At 36.7% G+C, this 20,583-nt stretch overlaps 2 protein-coding genes across 10 annotated transcripts in view; one reads left to right on the plus strand and one right to left on the minus strand.

Annotated features, from left to right (window-relative positions):
• The window catches only part of ELP4 (elongator acetyltransferase complex subunit 4), a 253,060-nt gene extending 233,613 nt beyond the window's left edge, over positions 1–19,447 (minus strand). The window contains exons 1-2 of one of the 3 annotated variants that reach the window (XM_050759052.1): positions 19,168–19,446; positions 9,476–9,511 (exon numbers count right to left, since the gene is read on the minus strand). In XM_050759052.1, the coding sequence (XP_050615009.1) occupies positions 9,476–9,511; positions 19,168–19,390 (259 nt within the window). In that variant the 5' untranslated portion in view covers positions 19,391–19,446. Of the gene's footprint in view, positions 1–9,475; positions 9,512–19,167 lie in introns of all 3 variants that reach the window. The other 2 variants (XM_050759053.1, XM_050759054.1) reach the window with 2 other exon arrangements.
• The window catches only part of IMMP1L (inner mitochondrial membrane peptidase subunit 1), a 101,440-nt gene continuing 82,011 nt past the window's right edge, over positions 1,155–20,583 (plus strand). For 6 of the 7 annotated variants that reach the window (XM_050759067.1, XM_050759066.1, XM_050759068.1 and 3 more), the window contains exon 1: positions 19,548–19,656. The gene's annotated coding sequence lies outside the window, so the exon portion shown is untranslated. Of the gene's footprint in view, positions 1,180–19,547; positions 19,657–20,583 lie in introns of those variants that run through there. The other variant, XM_050759064.1, reaches the window with a different exon arrangement.

Below are 20,583 nucleotides of genomic sequence, written 5' to 3' on the forward strand. Positions count from 1 at the left end.
GAGTAGTTTCCATCACTTCAAATTTTTACTTTATTTCTGCAGTGTATCCATCATAATATTTCTTAATTGCTCAAAACACTCCATGACTATCTATTTCTTACTAATATACTTTAATTGCCTTTATCCAGGCTTTTGAGTCACTCATTCATTCATTATGCTCCTACATGGCTCCCATGGTTACAGAGCTTTCAGTCTATTAAATAAGTAATCGTGATCAGGCAATTTCATGATTACCTGATTAAAAAAATGTGTAATAAGTACCATGATAACATAAATAAAGACTACTACAGAAGTATACAGAAGGAATACTGAGTGTAGGTAAAGGGAAAGCAGCAGTTAAAGAAAACTTTCTGGAAGAGATGGCTAAGTGGAGACCTCAAAAACAATTAAGAGGAAAATAAAAGGCAGCAAGAAAGAACATAAGCAAAGGTCTAGAGAGAGGGCTGAGAAGTATCCTCTAGGTTTAGCAGGGAGAAAGTCATTAAGGTGGTTTCAGTGAAATGGTAGTATTTGAAGTAGATTGAGGAATGACTGAAATACTACAAAATATGTAAGTACAGACTATACAAGAGGTTTGGCTATGAAAGGGAAGAGAAAAAGCAATAGTGGAGAAAGGGGTAGGGTTAAGAGGGAAGATGTTGTTCCCCTTGTTTTTAAATAAAGCTTAAAAATACATTTGAGTATAGTTAAAGTACACACTGAAAAAAATTAATACAGTGGAAGAGATTAAAGAAAAGGAGAGAAGGGAAATCGATATTGCTAGGTCCTTAGAAAGTTAGAATGAGATGAAATTTAAAGTGCAGATGAAAGATGATTCTCAAATAGTAGAAGGTACAGTATATCTTTGCATTTGTGAATAGAGGTAAGTTTTGAGGATTGATTTTAGGAACTTGGGTGAGTTCTCATCTGATAAAACTCTATTTTTTTTCTGTGTGATATAACTGCAAGTTATTCCAGAGGATTAAGATAAAGTAGTATACTATGTTAGATATTTGAAGACATTTTGTTTGATGTCATCACAGTAGTATACTATGTTAGATTTTTTTTTTTTTAATTATACTTTAAGTTCTAGGGTACATGTGCGTAACGTGCACGTTTGTTACACATGTATACTTGTGCCATGTTGGTGTGCTGCACCCATCAACTCGTCAGCACCCATCAGCTTGTCATTTACATCAGGTATAACTCCCAATGCAATCCCTCCCCCCTCCCCACTCCTCATTATAGGCCCCGGTGTGTGATGTTCCCCTTCCCGAGTCCAAGTGATCTTATTGTTCAGTTCCCACATATGAGTGAGAACATGCGGTGTTTGGTTTTCTGTTCTTGCGACAGTTTGCTGAGAATGATGGTTTCCAGCTGCATCCATGTCCCTACAAAGGACATGAACTCATCCTTTTTTATGGCTGCATAGTATTCCATGGTGTATATGTGCCACATTTTCTTAATCCAGTCTGTCACTAATGGACATTTGGGTTGATTTCAAGTCTTTGCTATTGTGAATGGTGCTGCAATAAACAGACGTGTGCATGTGTCTTTATAGCAGCATGATTTATAATCCTTTGGGAATATACCCAGTAATGGGATGGCTGGGTCATATGGTACTTCTAGTTCTAGATCCTTGAGGAATCGCCATACTGTTTTCCATAATGGTTGAACTAGTTTACAGTCCCACCAACAGTGTAAAAGTGTTCCTATTTCTCCACATCCTCTCCAGCACCTGTTGTTTCCTGACTTTTTAATGATCGCCATTCTAACTGGTGTGAGATGGTATCTCACTGTGGTTTTGATTTGCATTTCTCTGATGGCCAGTGATGATGAGCATTTTTTCATGTGTCTGTTGGCTGTATGAATGTCCTCTTTTGAGAAATGCCTGTTCATATCCTTTGCCCACTTTTTGATGGGGTTGTTTTTTCTTGTAAATTTGTTTGAGTTCTTTGTAGGTCCTGGATATTAGCCCTTTGTCTGATAAGTAGATTGCAAAAATTTTCTCCCATTCTGTAGGTTGCCTGTTCACTCTGATGGTAGTTTCTTTTGCTGTACAGAAGCTCTTTAGTTTAATTAGATCCCATTTGTCAATTTTGGCTTTTGTTGCTGTTGCTTTTGGTGTTTTAGACATGAAGTCCTTGCCCATGCCTATGTCCTGAATGGTATTACCTAGGTTTTCTTCTAGGATTTTTATGGTATTAGGTCTAACATTTAAGTCTCTAATCCATCTTGAATTAATTTTCGTATAAGGAGTAAGGAAAGGATCCAGTTTCAGCTTTCTATCTATGGCTAGCCAATTTTCCCAGCACCATTTATTAAATAGGGGATCCTTTCCCCATTTCTTGTTTTTCTCAGGTTTATCAAAGATCAGATGGCTGTAGATGTGTGGTATTATTTCTAAGGACTCTGTTCTGTTCCATTGGTCTATATCTCTGTTTTGGTACCAGTACCATGCTGTTTTGGTTACTGTAGCCTTGCAGTATAGTTTGAAGTCAGGTAGCGTGATGCCTGCAGCTTTGTTCTTTTGACTTAGGATTGTCTTGGAGATGAGGGCTCTTTTTTGGTTCCATATGAACTTTAAAGCAGTTTTTTCCAATTCTGTGAAAAAACTCATTGGTAGCTTGATGGGGATGGCCCTGAATCTATAAATTACCTTGGGCAGTATGGCCATTTTCACGATATTGATTATTCCTATCCATGAGCATGGTATGTTCTTCCATTTGTTTATGTCCTCTTTTATTTCACTGAGCAGTGGTTTAGGGATGTAAAGGACCTCTTCAAGGAGAACTATGTTAGATTTTTGAAGACTATGTTAGATGTCTGAAGGTTTAAAAGGCCACTGAGATTACTGAAAATAAAAAAGAGGTGACCAGATTTATACAAAAGTTTTCTGGCCAGTGTTGAAAGCCTACTTGACGTTAGAGATCGTGATAGCCTCTAATAAATAATAAAAACAACTAAGAAGTCAATATATGGCAGCAATGACATGATATAGAAGGTGGAACATCCCCAGAAGGGATTTTTAAGGTAAGTTATCATGTTTTAGTATAACATGAGAAATTTCATTGTGAATCTTAGCTGCTATATATGTGATCTTGGGCAAGTTACCTGGCTTCTCTCAAAGCTTCAATTTCATTACCTATAAAGACACTTCCTCTCATTGTTGTGAAATTACGTGATACAATACATGTCAACGGCTTAGCATGTTGCCCAGCACACAGTAAATCCTCAATAAATGTTAAATGTTTCAATAAAATATTTAAGGATAAGATTTTAGGATATCAGAGTTTATTTTACATGAAACAGGTGTTATAGAGGGCAAACTGAAAAGGTCAGGAAAAGAAGGAAATAGGAAACCGAGTTTAAAGAGAAAAATACGGAGTAGTATAGACATAAAAGATAAGACCACTGGAACAGCTTAATTAGATTTGGTCTTAATTTGGTTTTAGATAATGACCAAAGATAACGAGGAGGTGAAGCATGATAGATTTGGCTGGCCATAAAGTTAAACAAACAAAATTCCTAGGAGTGGGTAACAGGTATATAGCCTGGTCTTTACACACTATTGTTCTGGGAACTGGTATAAGGGTCCTTAAGTCTTACAGTGTGAATTCTACAAGTAGGTAGTTGAAGCAAGAGATCCAGGGGAAGAAGGCCAAACTTACCTTCTCACTAGTCCTAAATATGTACGGTCTCTACTTTAGAAGGACCTAGTTATTACATAAGCATGCTCTGTTGATAGCCTCTATTGTGTACTGATTAACAGTTTTCCATATGAGCAATTTTTTCTCTTCATCACACCTTTCTACCCATACTTTGATTCAATTTAAGTCTTTTTCATACTTCTTATATCTGCATGTTATATATGTACTGTTCCTGGTTATTCCATATGCAACCAACATCTAGAGATTGATCTTGCCTAAGAGTGCTGAACACATTGTAAGAGCTTAAATGCTTCAGGACTAAAGGTCAGGTGGTTCTACTAAAGGACTGATATCAGTTGTCCTATTTCAGTCCTCTAAAGTAAGTTTAGTAGAATATCAAATATAGTAACACAAAACAGCGATCAGCAAAATTTTTCTTAAGGAATCAGAAAGCAAGTATTTTAGGACTTGTGATTCATACAGTTTCTGTTACAACTAATCAATTCTGTCCTTGTGGCACAAAAGAAGCTGGAGACAATGTGCACATGAATAAGTATGGCCATATTCTAATATAATTTTATTTACAAAACTAGGTGACCAGCTAGCAGGCTGTAGTTTGCCAATTCCTGCATAGAAAAAAGCTCAGAATTTTTATTTTCTTTTTGAGACAGGATTTTGCTCCATCACCCAGGCTGGAGTCCAGTGGCATGATCACTGCAGCTTCAACCTCCCTTGCTCAATCACTCCTCCCACCTCAGCCTCCTGAGTAGCTGGGACTACAGGTACATGCCACCACACCCAGTAAATATTTATATTTTTTTGTAGAAACAGGGTTTTGCCATATTGCTCTGGCTGGTTAGCTCAGAATTTATTGCATGATGTAAAAGAAAAATATAGTTCAGCAAATTCAGAAAGGTTTTAGATGACTGACAAGAAATACTGTAATATCCTGTGAGAGGACTATTGAGACTGCTTAGTTTTTGCTATTACAGGAAATAATATGAATTAAAATTATGAAAAGTGTGGTGAACACATTCTAAGGTGGCCCCTATGATTCCTGTCTCCTGGTATTCATGCCTTTTTGTATCTCTTCCCCTTGACTGCAGCAGAATGTGGAATTTGCTTCTAATGAAGAGATTATGGCAAAGGATGTCATTTCTGTTACAAAAACCTATAACATTTTGCTGAGGGACATTCTCTCTTCTTAGTTTTGAAGGAATAAGACACCATCTTGTGAGATGCCCTATGGAGAGGGCAGCCTCTGGCTGCCAATCAGCAAGGAGCTGAATGTTGCGAACAACCACATGAGCTTGAAAGCAGATAGTTCCCTTGTCAAGCCTTCAGATGAGAACTCAGCCCTGGCTGACACCTATATTGCAGGCTTGCTGAGGACTCTGTGGAAGTGTGCCTAGATTCCTGACTTATAGAAACTATGACATAAATAAATCTGTGTTTTTATAAACTGTAAAATTTGTGTTAATATTGTTACACAGAAAAAATTAATACAAAAGTACACTGATAATAGGTTTAATTGTCCAAAAGTGTATCATTTATCTTCCAGGTCTAGAACTAAAATTATGTAATTAATGTAAAAGATTATTTTAAAAATAATACATTGATAAATGTCACCTATAATTTTAATAGGTGACAACTTCTATTGAACCTTTTTGATGCTCAATATCTTTACAAATATTCTTTAAAGAGACTGTGTAAACTCTAAATATTTACGCTATCAATTAACTTTTGAAACTTTTAAGCTGTTCCACATTTACCCATGTAACAGACTGTCAGAAAGTAATATAGATAAAACATCTCAAAGCCTATTCCAGTACTTAAGTATTAAATATTTTATGAAAAATCTGGCCGGGCGCGGTGGCTCAAGCCTGTAATCCCAGCACTTTGGGAGGCCGAGACGGGCGGATCACGAGGTCAGGAGATTGAGACCATCCTGGCTAACACAGTGAAAACCCGTCTCTACTAAAAAAATACAAAAAACTAGCCGGGCGAGGTGGCGGGCGCCTGTAGTCCCAGCTACTCGGGAGGCTGAGGCAGGAGAATGGCGTAAACCCGGGAGGCGGAGCTTGCAGTGAGCCGAGATCCGACCACTGCGCTCCAGCCTGGGCGACAGAGCAAGACTCTGTCTCAAAAAAAAAAAAAAAAAAAAAAAAAAAAAGAAAAATCTATCTTTGATTTTCATTTTATTAATTGACCACCATCTTACATTTTTGAAGTACACAGTGGAGTCCCTTAGTTCTTCAATTTACTCCTCAGAGAATTTCCTTTAATCTGTTCATATATATTTATTTTGCTGTATTCAGAAGGTCTAAAGTGGACTTATTTTAGGTTTTTCTGGCAGTGCCCATTAGCTCTCGTTTCCATAGTTAAATTGCTACTGAAGCTGTAAATACAGTACTCTGAAAGCCCACACTCTTGCACAGGTACATGCTTCTACATAAAACTGCCTTGGTAAATGAATAAACTATTTCATGAGAAAATGGTTAAAAAGTTAGAAATCTATAGTAAAATATTATTAATGCCAATAATCTTCATGTTTTAATTTTCTTTTACTTCTGGAATTAAAAAAGTCTTTCAGTGATGAGCAATATAGTAACACCCTAGGCTGCTAAACACTGAACTAAAATCCTCGTATTTTTATATTTTGAAACTATGCTTCCATATCTTCAAGCGGATTTAATTCATTGTACAAGTCACATAGACTTGGGAATGAAGAAAAGTGGAGAACTGGGGCCAGATGCAGTGGCTCACACCAATAATCCCAGCACTTTGGGGGGCAGAGGCAGGAGGACTGCTTGAGGCCTGAAGTTTAATGACAGCCTGGGCAATATAGCAAGGCCCTACCTCTACCAAAAAATAAAAATAAAAATAAAAAATTAGCAGGGCATGGTGTTGTGAATGCTGTCCCAGCTACTCAGGAGGCTGAGAAGAGAGGACTACATAAGCCCAGGAGCTGGAGGCTGCAGTGAGCTACGATCATGCCGTTGCAGTCCACCCTGGGAAACAGAGCAAGACTCATCTCTAAAAAAAAAAGAAAAGTGGAGAACTTCATCTGCTAATCTAATGTAATTGGAGTGGTAAATATTAAAACATTTGATAATATACAAGTGTTGTCAAGGGTGGGATTAGGGTAAACCGATATAATTGTTGGCTGAAGCATATGACAGTATAACCTTTTGGGAGAGCAATCTAATAATAGCTAACAAAATTTAACATGCCGCAATGAAGCAAGTCTATAGAGCTTTTTCTACAAATATTTACATATGTGTGCAAAGGTTACACACAAGATTATGCACAATAGCATTGTTAATAATAGAAAAAGATGGAATTAATTTAAATTTTTCAATAGAGAACTACAAAAAATTATGGCACATCTATACAATAAAATCCTATGCAGTTGTTAACAAGAATGAAGTAGTACATCTATATGAATGTACATAAATTGAGGTTTAAGACGTATTAAGTAGATAAAGCAAAGTGTGAAATGCTCCCATGTATATTACTTACATAGAAATATTTGGGTGGAATACCCAGGACACTATAATTTCAAGGGACGGAGGCTGAGGTTTTGAAAAAGCAACTTAATTTTCTTTACACACCGTTTTTGTATTTTATGTATTTATACCAAACATGTAGATAATTTTCTCAATAAACACCTTCAGACATTCTTTATTTACCGTAAGATACATTCTTAAAAATGTAACTGAGATAATCATTTCTAGAATTTCTTGATCACAGGTTATTTTTTTCTGTTACATGTAGTGTTAGGAATAATTCTGTCTTCAAAGTCCTTAAACTACTTTAATGACTCATGGGTGACATAAGTATCTCATAAGACATATTTTACTTAGCTTTTATTAAAAATTGTCTACTGTCTGGATACTCAGGCACTAAATTCTAGGTAAATTTCCAGAAGATTATATTGTATTGATGAAAGTAAATGACTGGTGAGAAGTTGGCAGATACTTCACAGTCAAGAGCCAACAAGGAAATTAATGGCTGAGGTGAGAGAACACAGGGCCAAAACGATTAAATGGTATACTTTCAGAAAATTAATATATTACATTTTTAATAGCAATATGCTACAACTATATAAACCGATCTAACAAATATTGTACACCTGAAGATGTTTTTAGCACTCCTTATATATTGATTTCTATTTTAAAGACAAAATTTTTTGACTGGAATGGAGAAATGCCGATCATGTGAAATAAGGATTTTTATAGTGCTGCAACTTTGATCCTTATTGTGCATTAATTTATAAAGGATTCCTGCATGTTGAGAAATTTGAAAATTCATCAAAAGAAAAAATCTCCATAAATGTGAGTTTTACTTTACTACTTGAAACTGTAATAATCTAAAAAGGGATGCAATTCCTATTTTATTGTTTATCGCTATTAAACAAAACATGTGAAAAACTTTAGAGCATAGTTACAAAAAAGATGGGTTTTGGAGTCACACAGAATTCAAGTCCTGGTTCTTAGATTAACTACAGAATACTGGGAAAACTACCCCATCCCTATGAGCCTCATTTCCTCATGTATAAAAGGGAGAAAACATGAAGTATATTTAGCATCTTATGAGGTTGTTGTATTAAGTAAAAAAAAAAAAAAAAAAAAAAAAAAGAAAAACACATAATGCATTTTGCACAATACATGACCAACAGTAAGAGTTAAACAAAAGGCAGCTCTCACTACTATTATTACTCTTCAATTATCCAGCATAGATGAGGAATAAAATGTTCTAGATAACGTTTTCCTTTACTAGACAAATTCTTACATACATGCCAAATTTTAAGCATCACCACTTTGTATTTTACTCACTCTTGGGGCAATTTCTGCCAAAATACTTACTTTTTTGTTACCTTAGGGGTCAATAAATATAAAGTCATGTTTTGGTGCCTGGCACTAATAACTTTGTCTAGATTAACATGCTTATTTTATAGTCCCAGTATGGTGAGTTCAGGTCATATTACATTTGGAATGTTATATTTAGGTCGGGGCATGGTTCAAGAGACAATGAATGCCAGACTAGAAAGTGCATAAAAAGAACGATCAGAACAGTGAGGTGTGTGAAAACCCTAACATATAAAACCAGGTTAAGGAATGATGTCTATTTAGTTTGGAGAATATTTGAGATAAAAAATAAGTATTTTCAAATATTTTAAGGGTGTCATGTGAAAAACTATGTAAATTCATTCTGTATTATATCAGAGGACAAAAATAGGAACAACAGATATGTTACAGATACATGAATTAAATATTAATATGGCTGCTTTGATTATATGACTGACAAGCTTTATTTCAATTCCAAGATTCTGTGACCTATATACACTAAAAAAGAAAGAAGGAAATTATGGTTATACACTTAAATAAGGACTCTTGTCACTTTAAAGATGAACTAAAATATGATTTACTAAATCGTTACTTGTGTTTCAATAAAAAGATAATGACAAAATGATGTGATATATACGATGGACTTAGTATTTCAATTTCCCAAACTGATCCCTGTAATAATCCCACTTTAAATACTGAGATTCTCCAAAAAAATCAATTCACATTAATTTTAGTCTTTTTTAAAAAATGGAGCACAATGCACTGTAAACATTTTTAAGTTATAAGAGCTACATGTTCAGATATATTTGCCTAATTTATTTCAATTTCAGATCAACATTAGAATTTAAAATAGAACTTAAGTCAATTCCTCTCTAATTTATCTTAAGTTCTGTCGTGTTAGTGATTTAAATAATTTTGGAATGGGAATTGGATAAAATGATTATGCACAACAGAAAACAATGATAGAGGAGAGCAAAGCATGTATTTTGTACTAACCAATTAGAAGAACTGTTCCAATGGCTAAACCTCCACCTGGAAATGAAACAAAACCAGAAGAAAATTAATTTACCTTTTCCATTATCTTTAACATAAAAGTTAGGCTTTATGAAGGAAAGGCACTTCAGTAACTTTAAAACTGCAGTTGTGAACAACATTTTAATTGCCTTTGCAATACTTTGCTCAAGGTGCTATTATAAAATAATTACATATTATATGTAATTACACACTACACATTACAATTACTTTCTTTTCTTTTTTTTTTGAGATGGGAGTCTCGCTCTGTCACCCACACTGGGATGCAGTGGCACGATCTCTGCTCGGCTCACTGCAACCTCCCCATCCTGGGTTCAAGTGATTCTCCTGCCTCAGCCTCCTGAGTAGCTGGGATTACAGGTGCCTGCCACCACGCCCGGCTAATTTTTGTATTTTTAGTAGAGATGGGGTTTTACCATGTTGGTCAGGCTGGTCTCGAACTCCTGACGTCATCTGATCCACCTGCCTTGGGCTCCAAAAGTGCTGGGATTACAGGCGAGAGCCACCATGCCTGCCCTACAGTTACTTCCATAATATACTGTACTATCCTCCTTTCTTCTATGATAGAACCATACAGCATTCAACATAACTGTGGTTAAGCACTCCAATAATGTTATATTTAGCACTTGTTAACTCAAGACTTAAATGTGCACGGTAACTTTACTACGGAAGTAGTAAACATAGATAAGATTATAGAAATGCCACATTAATATTTATCTTCAAATTTAGTAAGATTTTAAGTAAAGAATTGATAATGAATGCTATTTCTTCTTTATTATGAATAATATACACAAAGTCTGGACATGCTCTAAATATATTTACAATTTAAAAGGAACGTATTTGCCATTTCAAACAAAAAAAGATCATCATTACAAAATACATTTTCAGTATTACTAGACCAGTGTTCTTTTACATATCTGAATTAGGCCGGGCACAGTGGCTCAGGCCTGTAATCCTAGCACTCTGGGAGGCTGACGTGGGCAGATCACTTGAGGTCAGGGGTTCAAAACCAGCCTGGACAACATAGTAAAACCCTGTCTGTACTAAAAATACAAAAAAATCTGCCGCATGTGGTGGCACATGCCTATAATCCCAGCTACTTAGAAGGCTGAGAAACGGGAATTATTTATTTATTTATTTATTTTTGAGACAGAGTCTCACTCTGTCGCCCAGGCTGGAGAGCATTGGCACGATCTCGGCTCACTGCAAACTCTGCCTCCTGGGTTCAAGTGATTCTTCTGCCTCAGCCTCCAGAGTAGCTGGGATTACAGGCGCCTGCCACTAGACCCAACTAGTTTTTTGTATTTTTAGTAGAGACGGGGTTTCACTATCTTGGCCAGGCTGGTCTTGAACTCCTAACCTCGTGATTCACCTGCCTGGACTTCCCAAAGTGGTGGGATTATAGGCGTGAGTCACCGTGCCCAACCTGAGACACGAGAATTTTTTAAACCTGGGAGGCGAGGTTGCTGTCAGTTGAGATCACACCACTACACTCCAGCCTGGGCAATAGAGTGAGACTCTGTCTCAGAAAAAAAAAAAAAATCTGATTTATGGTAATATAATCATGAAATATATAATTCAAATGGTGAATCATTAAAAATCAATTTAAAAATTAATTTTAAGGCTAGGCGCAGTGGCACACACCTGTAATCCCAGTACTTTGGGAGGTCGAGGCAGGCGGATCACCTGAAGTCGGGAGTTTGAGACCAGCCTGACCAACATGGAGAAACCCCGTCTCTACTAAAAATACAAAAGTAGATGGGCATGGTGGTGCATGCCTGTAATCCCAGCTACATAGGAGGCTGAGGCAGGAGAATTGCTTGAAACAGGGAGGTGGAGGTTGCAGTGAGCCAAGATTGCACCATTGCACTCCAGTCTGGGCAACAAGAGCGGAACTCTGTCTCAAAAAAAAAAAAAAAAAAAAAATTAAAGAACTTAGAACTACACTAAGACATTTGAGTACTAATACTTTGCTGTTCACTCCATTTGTAAAACTAGTACCATTTTAATTAATATCTCAAACACAAATTCACTTAAAAATTTAAAAACTGAATATCAAAGAATAGAAACGTATTTAAAGTATAATTTAAAAAATACTCAAAGTTAGGCCAGGTGCGGTGGCTCACGCCTGTAATCCCAGCACTTTGGGAGGCCAAGACGGGTGGATCATGAGGTCAGGAGTTCGAGACCAGCCCGGCCAATATAGTGAAATCCAGTCTCCACTAAAATTTTAATACAAAAAAAAATTAGCCAGGCATGGTGGTGGGCGCCTGTAGTCCCAGCTACTTGGGAGGCTGAGGCGGGAGAATTGCTTGAACCCAGGAGAGGGAGGCTGCAGTGAGCTGAGATCGCACCACTGCACTCCAGCCTGGGCGACAGAGTAAGACTCCAGAAAATAAAAAATACTCTAAGTTGTTGGACAACTGGAGTCAATGTTAATTGTTTGGTTTTTGTATACAAATCTGAAAGAAACATTTAGAACACCAATAAAGAACTTTCCACAAAAAAGTTTTGTAGTCACATTTGTCATGTAGAAAAACTTAGTAACAAAAGTTCCTTTGATAGGCTGGGTACGGTGGCTCACACCTGAAATCCTAGCCCTTTGGGAGGCCAAGGCAGGCAGTTCACATAAGCTCAGGAGTTCAAGACCATCCTGGCCAACATGGCAAAACCCCATTAGCCAGATGTGGTGGCCCGCTCCTATAATCCCAGCTACTCAGGAGGGCTGAGGCAGGACAATCGCTTGAACCCGGGAGGCATAGGTTGCAGTGAGCTGAAATCATGCCACTGCACTCCAGCCTGGGCCACAGAGCAAGACTCTGTCTCAAAACAAAAAAAAAGTTCCTTTGATAGTGTTTATTTTTTGCCTTGCAAAAAAAGCATAACTATTATGTTTTAAACAGTTTGAAATCTGGTAACACACGTGCACCTAGAATAATATGCAACATAAGACTTATGCTAAGCGATTTACAGTGAGGCTAAACATCAATTTTATGACAATATGTAGAACATTTCAAACTCTTAAGGAAGGAAATAATGAAAATACCTAGTATATTTAAATGTTTCAATGTTTAAGTTTATATATTTATAAGACTTCTTAAGTTTACATTTAGACAGTTTCCTTCATTATAGCATTTAAAGTCATATCAGACTACATAGGATAACTTTAATTTTCAGATGAAAAGATAAACATAAGCTGATATATATATATCATGATAGCCATCAAAAAGGATCAGGTCCGGGTGCGGTGGCTCATGGCTATAATCCCAGCACTTTGGGAGGACAAGGTGAGCAGATCACTTTAGCTCAAGAGTTTGAGACAAGCCTGGACAACACGGCAAAACTCCATCTCTACAAAAAATACAAAAATTAGCAAGGCGTGCTGGCACCTGTAGTCCCAGCTACTTGGGGGGCTGTGGCAGGAGGATCAATTAAGCATGGGAAGTCATGGTTGCAGTGAGCAGTGTTCGCGCCACTGCACTCCAGCCCAGGGAAACAAGGTGAGGCCCAGTCTCAAACAAACAAATGGATCAGAACAAAGGGTTTGCTTTGGTATAAGATTAGACTAAATGTTTAATTTTATAGTGCCACACTAATGTTTTTATCCATTTGAACATCTTAGATCACACTTCCTTACTTTCCTACTTTCCCTTAAATGCAAAAATAAACATTTAAATACACAATAGCCTTTTTGTGTACATATAAGGAGATGAATTGATGTAAGCATACAAGAGACATTATGGTGTCTAAGCTAGAGTAGGCACTATTAAAAAGTTTCTTACTTTAACCTCTTTCCCATAGGGAGGATTTAGTTTTCTTATCTAACCTCCTGAGTTACATTTACGTCTCCCCAAATAAGGAATTTATATAAGGCCTCCACTGGGACAGACAGAGAAGGAAAGATTTTTTTAACACTCACTATGGGACAATGAGAACAGATCATGTAAAAGTTTTCCAATTAAACGAAGTGATTACCAAATAGAGGTGTCTGGCCCAGAAAGGTACTCAGGAAGGGCTACCTTTACCATTTTGGCAATTCCTCTTTTTTTGTGGGGGGTGGGGGGACAGGGTGTCGTCGTGTTGCTCAGACTGGAGTGCAGTGGTGCGATCATGGTTCACTGCAGCTTCAACCTCCCAGGCTCAAGCGGTCCTCCCATCTCAGCCTCTGAAATAGCTGGGATTATAGGAACATGTAACCATGACTAGCTAATTCTTTTTCTTTTTAAATTCTTTCGTTCTTTGTAGAGACAGGGTTTCATTATATTACTCAGGCTGGTTTTGAAATCCTGGGCACAAACTAGTCTCCAGCCTTGGCCTCACAAAGTGTTGAGATTACAGGCGTGAGAGACCACATAGCCTAAAAAATCTTATGTGTATTAAAATTCTAATGTTTAGAAAATCTGAACATTAAGACATAATGGGGACAGATTAAAAACATTTTTATCAACCAAATATCTTCTCAAACTTCTTTTACAAAAAGGTAAGAAGGCTCTATCATGTAAATTCGCTAGATTCACATTTAGGTTTGCTCTGGTAAAGTTTGGTCATTGTGAAGGATAGTTGTGGGAAGTAAGATGTAACATTAACTAACTTAAACTTATTAACAAATTTAAAGCTTTTAAAAATCAAACTTTTATTCTATGTGCTTTAAGAGAAATAATTTTGACCTATACATATATATATACATGCATACAGCAGCAAAATTTCTCGATTATTCTAAACTTGAGTTTAGTGAGACATGATCTCAAAACATTTTCACAAGATACCTTTGTATAAGGTATTTTGATGTCTCTTACTTGATAAATGGAAGGTCTAGCTGTATTTTAACTTAAAAGTGTGAATGTTTATAGCCGTGCTCCCACCAAACAATAAATAAATAAAAAGCTAAAACAACCAACCAACCACAACAGAGTATTCTGACATATTCTTTGAAAGCTGGCTTTTAACTTACTTTTAAATTTAGTAATCCATTAGTAATTTTATCTAATTCCAAAAGCAACATAGACTTCACACTAATAGTTCCCAATTAAAATTGAAATATCTTTTCCCAATAGTCCACTACAACGTATTACAGATAATAGGGTAAGGAAGCAATCATCTTATTTTTGTAATGAAAACAAACAAAAAACTACTAAAATGGCCTTGTTTACTACTTCCTCTCCCCTTTCATCCTAACTTAGAAAAATTACCAACACACTTTCTAAGCCACTAAGCAAAATAAACTCTTCTTTTTTTGAGACGGGGTCTCACTGCCACCCAGGCTGGAGTACAGTGGTGTGATCACTGCTCACTGCAGCCTTGTACTCCCCAGGCTCAGGGATTCTTCCCCATCAGCCTCCTGAGTAGCTGGGACTACAGGTGTGCACCACCAACTTGGGTAATTTTTGAATTTTCTGAAGAGCCAGGATCTCTCTGTGTTGCCCAGGTTTGTCTCAAACTCCCAGGTTCAAGCGATCCATCCATCGTGGCTTCCCAAAGTGCTGGGATTATAGGTGTGAGCTACCACACGCGGCCAGCAAATAAACTCTTGGTTTTACTTCTAGATGTCTTTAAGATGTATACTTACTTACAGCTTACTAAAAATAAAAGTAGAGTACCTCATGTACACAAAAGAATATAAGATGTTGAAAGGTTAAAGAATCATGACTACTCTTCAATAATTATGACACAATTATTGGCTGGGCAAACATGAGAATCAAAATAAAGGTTTGAAAGGTTAAAGATACTCAGCAAGCTTGATATTTTAAAGAATTAATTTCATCAAGATTTTACATCTTTTAAAAATAGGGATTTTTTCTTAAAACCAGAAAAGATATTTAATACTTAAGAAATAATAATAGAATTAATTTAAGATCTTGTAAATGCCAGGATCTTCCCATCTTACGATTTTTAAAATCATAAGACGATGAAAGGGCTTTTGTTGTTGTTTCAATTCGTGCAATAGTAAGACAATTATATTAGTACTATTAATATTTTAAAGGAACAACATTCAATCCCCACAGTCTCCCCAGTAGAAACCTCTGATTAAGCTATAAATTTTGGGTAAATGAGGTCAAATTAATACAGTAGAATATGAAAGCCTTTCTTCAATGTTAAAGAAAGTAAAAGGGAAAAGAAATGAAAGTCAGGAAAAATAACAGTGATTTATGCCACTCCTTTCCAGAGCTCTATATAAAGGAATAATTTTGCTTAAAATTATAAAAAAGTATTTTTGGGAAAATGCAACGTAAAAGAAAGTTCATATTGTTTCCTTGGTTCATAGCAATAGCCTTAACTACTTAATTAATGCTGGACCTCAAATTAAATCGCATTTATTTTGATAACAAGTCTATTTTTTCTTCCCCAAGCGTTATGAAACATAGTGACTACTCTTCATTATGACACAATTATTGGCTGGGCAAACATGAGAATCAAAATAAAGCTAGGAACCATGAATAGTTCTATAGATTAAGTCACATGAAAGAATTTTACATAGCAATAAAAAATACATTATTCTTAAATGTATGCTAATTATATTGGTTGGTAAAATACCATAACCAAGATTGTGTTAAATACGTAGTCCAAGCTCAATGTATATTATCCCATGATACACATTAACATAATAAAGGAAATAAGCCCACTAGTGTTTACTTTTTGACATCAATGTTAAAAAATGGCTGCTACCATTAAGCTTCTTTCAGAGTACTCTTCCTAGAGTATTGTTTACCTCAAATCCCTATCCGACATTCCCCTGACTATCAAAATTTAACAGCACAGAGGTCAAATCTGCAGTTACCCTTACTTTAAGCATTTTTCTGGAGGATGAAGTTGTGGATAATTCTCCCAGGTTAGATACATGGTCCTAAGATGGAGTATACCTTTTATGGGGAATGGGGTTGGGAGGCAGGGGGAAATTCTGTCAGAATCCTTTAGCTGTTACAATCTTTCTTTGGAAACCCCTGGAAGTGAAATGGAGTACCTCTTCAATTGATGGAATACCTATCTTTCCTTTTCCAAAATATAAGTGTTATTTTCATATAGTGTCCTCAAATAACAATATAAATATCCCAGAAGGGCAAGGCTGAGAAAATGGGTTAGATAATCTGAGAATTAAAAAAATTTTAATGTAGCTAACTTGGGAAATGTATATCAATATCTCATAATAAAATTAGGTTGTCGGAACAAAAACATTATATATTAGGTCATTTGAAAGATGCAGATATTGAAAATTTTCAAATTTGTAAAACACTGGAATAAGTAATGGAAGTATAAGTGTATCATCAAATGACTAACAATTAGCATGTATGATGCCTTTCAAATATATTTTGCATCTATGTTTAAAATGACAATGACATCATGGTGGCAGTAGTAAAATGTCACCGTACTACATGGAAGCTATAATATTTACTTGTTACACAGTAACCACATAATATATTTAGGCAATACTCACAATATTACAGCATAGTCTTACCATTCTAACACCATAACATCCTATTATCATTACCTTTTGTCACAATATGGTCATATTAGGCTTGTCACAACTTGAGTCAAATAACATTTTCGAGTAATAACAGTCTAAATTGCTTATACAGAAAATCAGAATACAAAAATGTCATTAAGAGGTTAAAACTAAAATACTTCTGGACATATTTATTTTTCAAGATGTAGTCAATTATATTATAACCTCTTCAACTTTTGTGCACTTTGAGAATTAACTGCATACATGCAAAATATATTTCAAAGTATTCAACAACCAATACTGTTTCCATCATCTTAAGGAACAGTAATTTTAGTATAAGCTTGTTATACTTAAATACCCTACTAGAGTATCCCATTCCAAGCAAATATGGAAAATTTAAAAGTTACTGTTCAAGTTTGTATCTCTGAAGAAACACATATAGAAGGTGCTTTGGGTTCTCTTTTTTGTGGGTACTTTAAGAGATGATAGTTAAATCATTAATCCGAGGTTCAATAAATGGTCAAAACCCCTGGAAAGAATTCCTAAAAATTTCAGACCACTGTAGCCTAGTGCACAGAGCACTAAATTTGAAGCCTAAAGATCAGTCCACATGGTCACCGGTTTTGTGAGACTGTTCATATCACTTAATTTGTTTTAGAGCTCAAACATGAAACTCCATCCTACATGTTTCATAATTTCTTGTCTCAGTTTTTTTCTACACATTATTTTTCTTGTAATCAACAACTTATTGAGAACCTACTAAGTGCCAGGAAGTATGCTAGGAACATTTTGTTATTCTAATGAGGAACTGAAGACATTATAATAAAAACATAACCTTTTCGTTTGGAAAGTTTTAGTACCAAGTAAATGAAGTTACATATCCCATTGAATTAAAAAATATGTAAGGCCAACTTAAAGTTCAAATGTAAGAGGATATCAACTGAGGCTCACAAGGGAAAAACGGAGAAGTAAATATTTGCTAACTAGATATTTTGAATCACTTCTGTTTACAGTACCATGCAACTCAGGAGGAAAATACACTTGAAACAATTAAGTGAAAAATACTTAAACCTATGTAAAAATAACTGGGAAATGAAATGACAGAAGCAAGAAGCCATACTCTTTTTCATAGGTTGCTTGTCTTCTTCTTTTCTCTGCACTAAACCTATGAAAAGCCTATTTTGAGGGGAAAATAACCGAAAGAAATGTCAAGCGAAGTACAAGAACAAGCAATGACAGCTATATTTTATGAAAGTGTACAAGATTTAACAGACACATATCACACACTATGAAAAAAGTTATGAAATGTAAACACAGACGGGTTTTAATGAAACAGCATTCAGATAGAAATTAATCTAGAAGCTTTATTAACACAGCAAATCTGTCCTACCAACCTAATCTGGTCAATCCTTTCAATATAACAGTTATGAAACCAGCATATTCTTCAGCAGGCTTCTCATAAAAAATTCCAGAGATTTTAAAAGAAAGCCTAAGAACTAGACTTCCTTTCCTCGTTAAAATATGAGTTAAATTTAGAGATGTCGAATGGAATGCACTAGTAATCAATACTGGGAAGCAAAATGTATATAGAAAAAATAAAAAATACATACACAGATTTAACGCAGACACGAGTATGACTAAGTATCAACGACAAGCTCTGAATACTTGATAAGGATTATGTGTCAACATACGCCTTTAACATATACGCTCTCTTAAAGCCAGAATGTTTTAAGATTTATAACCAGAGAATAGGCAGTCTAACGGTCAAAGAGGGGAAATCATTTTTTTCCACCATCTTCTAATGAAGCCTGTCTCTCACAATTATAAAAACTTTTGTAGTTGGTCTAAACCGTGAGCTGCCTGGAGACAGCAGAAGGGAGGTATCCTGAATGAAAGCCCATCTCCATAAATTAATGTCTTCCCTTGACGAGAAAGCATTTCAGGGTAAAAAGCATGTACGAATTCCGCCGTAATCTGAAAAGGGGTTGGAGGGCAGGGAACGAAATAGGGAGCGGGAGCACTAAAACATGTTTAGTTAACAGCGCTCAGAAGTCTCCACACAACCCGTATTCCCCTCCATCTCAATCAGACTAGGCTATTCTCTCCTCCTCTGAAGGTTTAGAGGTCAGAGAGAGATGTGGGGTCAAAGTGGCTTCCCCGACAGGTCCCCTCCCTAAGTTTCCCCTCGGTTGAGCCCACATCTCCGCTCTGAACCGACCTAAGAGCTGGTCCAGGGCTGGGAGCCCGGTTGATACCAGCAGCTGTCCATTCCGCACCGACGGTCGCGTGCCCGCAATGGACACCAGTCGAGGGCCGCTGTCGTTGGTCCCGCTGGCTCTAGGACCCCTCCTCTGGAAACTGGTGACATTGCTCTTGCTGGCTGTCGCCACTGCAGACCCAGTACTCCCCGCGCCACTGCCGCAGCTTGCCACTGCCGCCATCTTAGAGCCTGCACTGTTAACCCAATAGGAACTCTGGGAACGCAAACCCCCGGCCTGTCAGAACCAGTCCCAAACTCCCGCCTCCTCGCCCCAACCGCGGCTCTCGTAACCAATAGGACTGAGACGTCCCTCCCGAGCCAACCAATGGGAAGGCGTATTGCTGAAAAGTGCGCTCTACGTAAGGACGGTCGACTTTGGCGGGGCCCAGGTGAGAAAGGCCCACCTGTGTCCCGTTTGAAGGTCTTCAGGGTTCTTTGGGGCCCGAGGTAGGTAATATCACGTAACGTTCTTCTCCTTTTGAGTGCCTTCATTCACACTGAGTTAAAGAAAAGGTTGGTGAACCGATAAACCCTTAGGGCTTATCAAGCAATTGGTAGTATCTTGCACCTTTCTCCGCTGTGTGTGAGGAGAGACTTTTTTTCCTGCTCATTTATCTTCTGATTTCTGACAGAAAATTCACTCCGTGTTCTCCACGATGTCTTTTTCTTAATTTTGTGTTATACGGAAAGGATGGGATCCCTTACCTTAATGAGTTGGTTGCTGAGCGTCCGGGCTTAGTTCGCTAGTGCCTACTGGTAGGTGGTTTGGATTTAAATCTTACAGCGAAAACTCTTGAACTTTGTGGTTTTCCTGTGTCTGACAAAATATACCTCTCTGACAAGTTCCGATAAGAAGCTTTTGTTAATTTTAATTAGTGTTTCTGGAAGTCTTGAATGTCTGTCCTAAGCGGTGTAAATGACAAGTGTTACTCTGACAACCTTGTTCACACATTTAATTGTCGTTTGCTGTTAAAGGAGCTGCAAATAACAGAAAATACTTAGGATTTCTTTCCCCAAAAGAGCTGCTAGGAAGAATTAGAAGTAAACCTACTTTATTTTGTGAACCCTGAATCGAGAGTTTATTACTAAAATACGAATTTTATGGGTGGAAAAAACATGTATTTTGAGTTGTATTTTTGTGTTTAAATTTTTTCTCAAAACTGAGCAGGTACAGTGGCTAAGTAATGTGTAAAGGCAATCATGATTGACAAATGTCTAAATGAAAAAGAACTCCCAGATCATTACTACACTACTGAGTTATTGACTTTTGACAGTGATCTGTGATACCTTTTAATTAGAGCCAAACCTCGTTGAAATTCTTGCCATCGAATTGTTTTAAATTTCACTGACCTGTTGAAATTTTTGGGCTGATTT

This window comes from Macaca thibetana, chromosome 14 (assembly GCF_024542745.1).
Source record: "Macaca thibetana thibetana isolate TM-01 chromosome 14, ASM2454274v1, whole genome shotgun sequence".
Lineage (NCBI taxonomy): Eukaryota > Metazoa > Chordata > Mammalia > Primates > Cercopithecidae > Macaca > Macaca thibetana.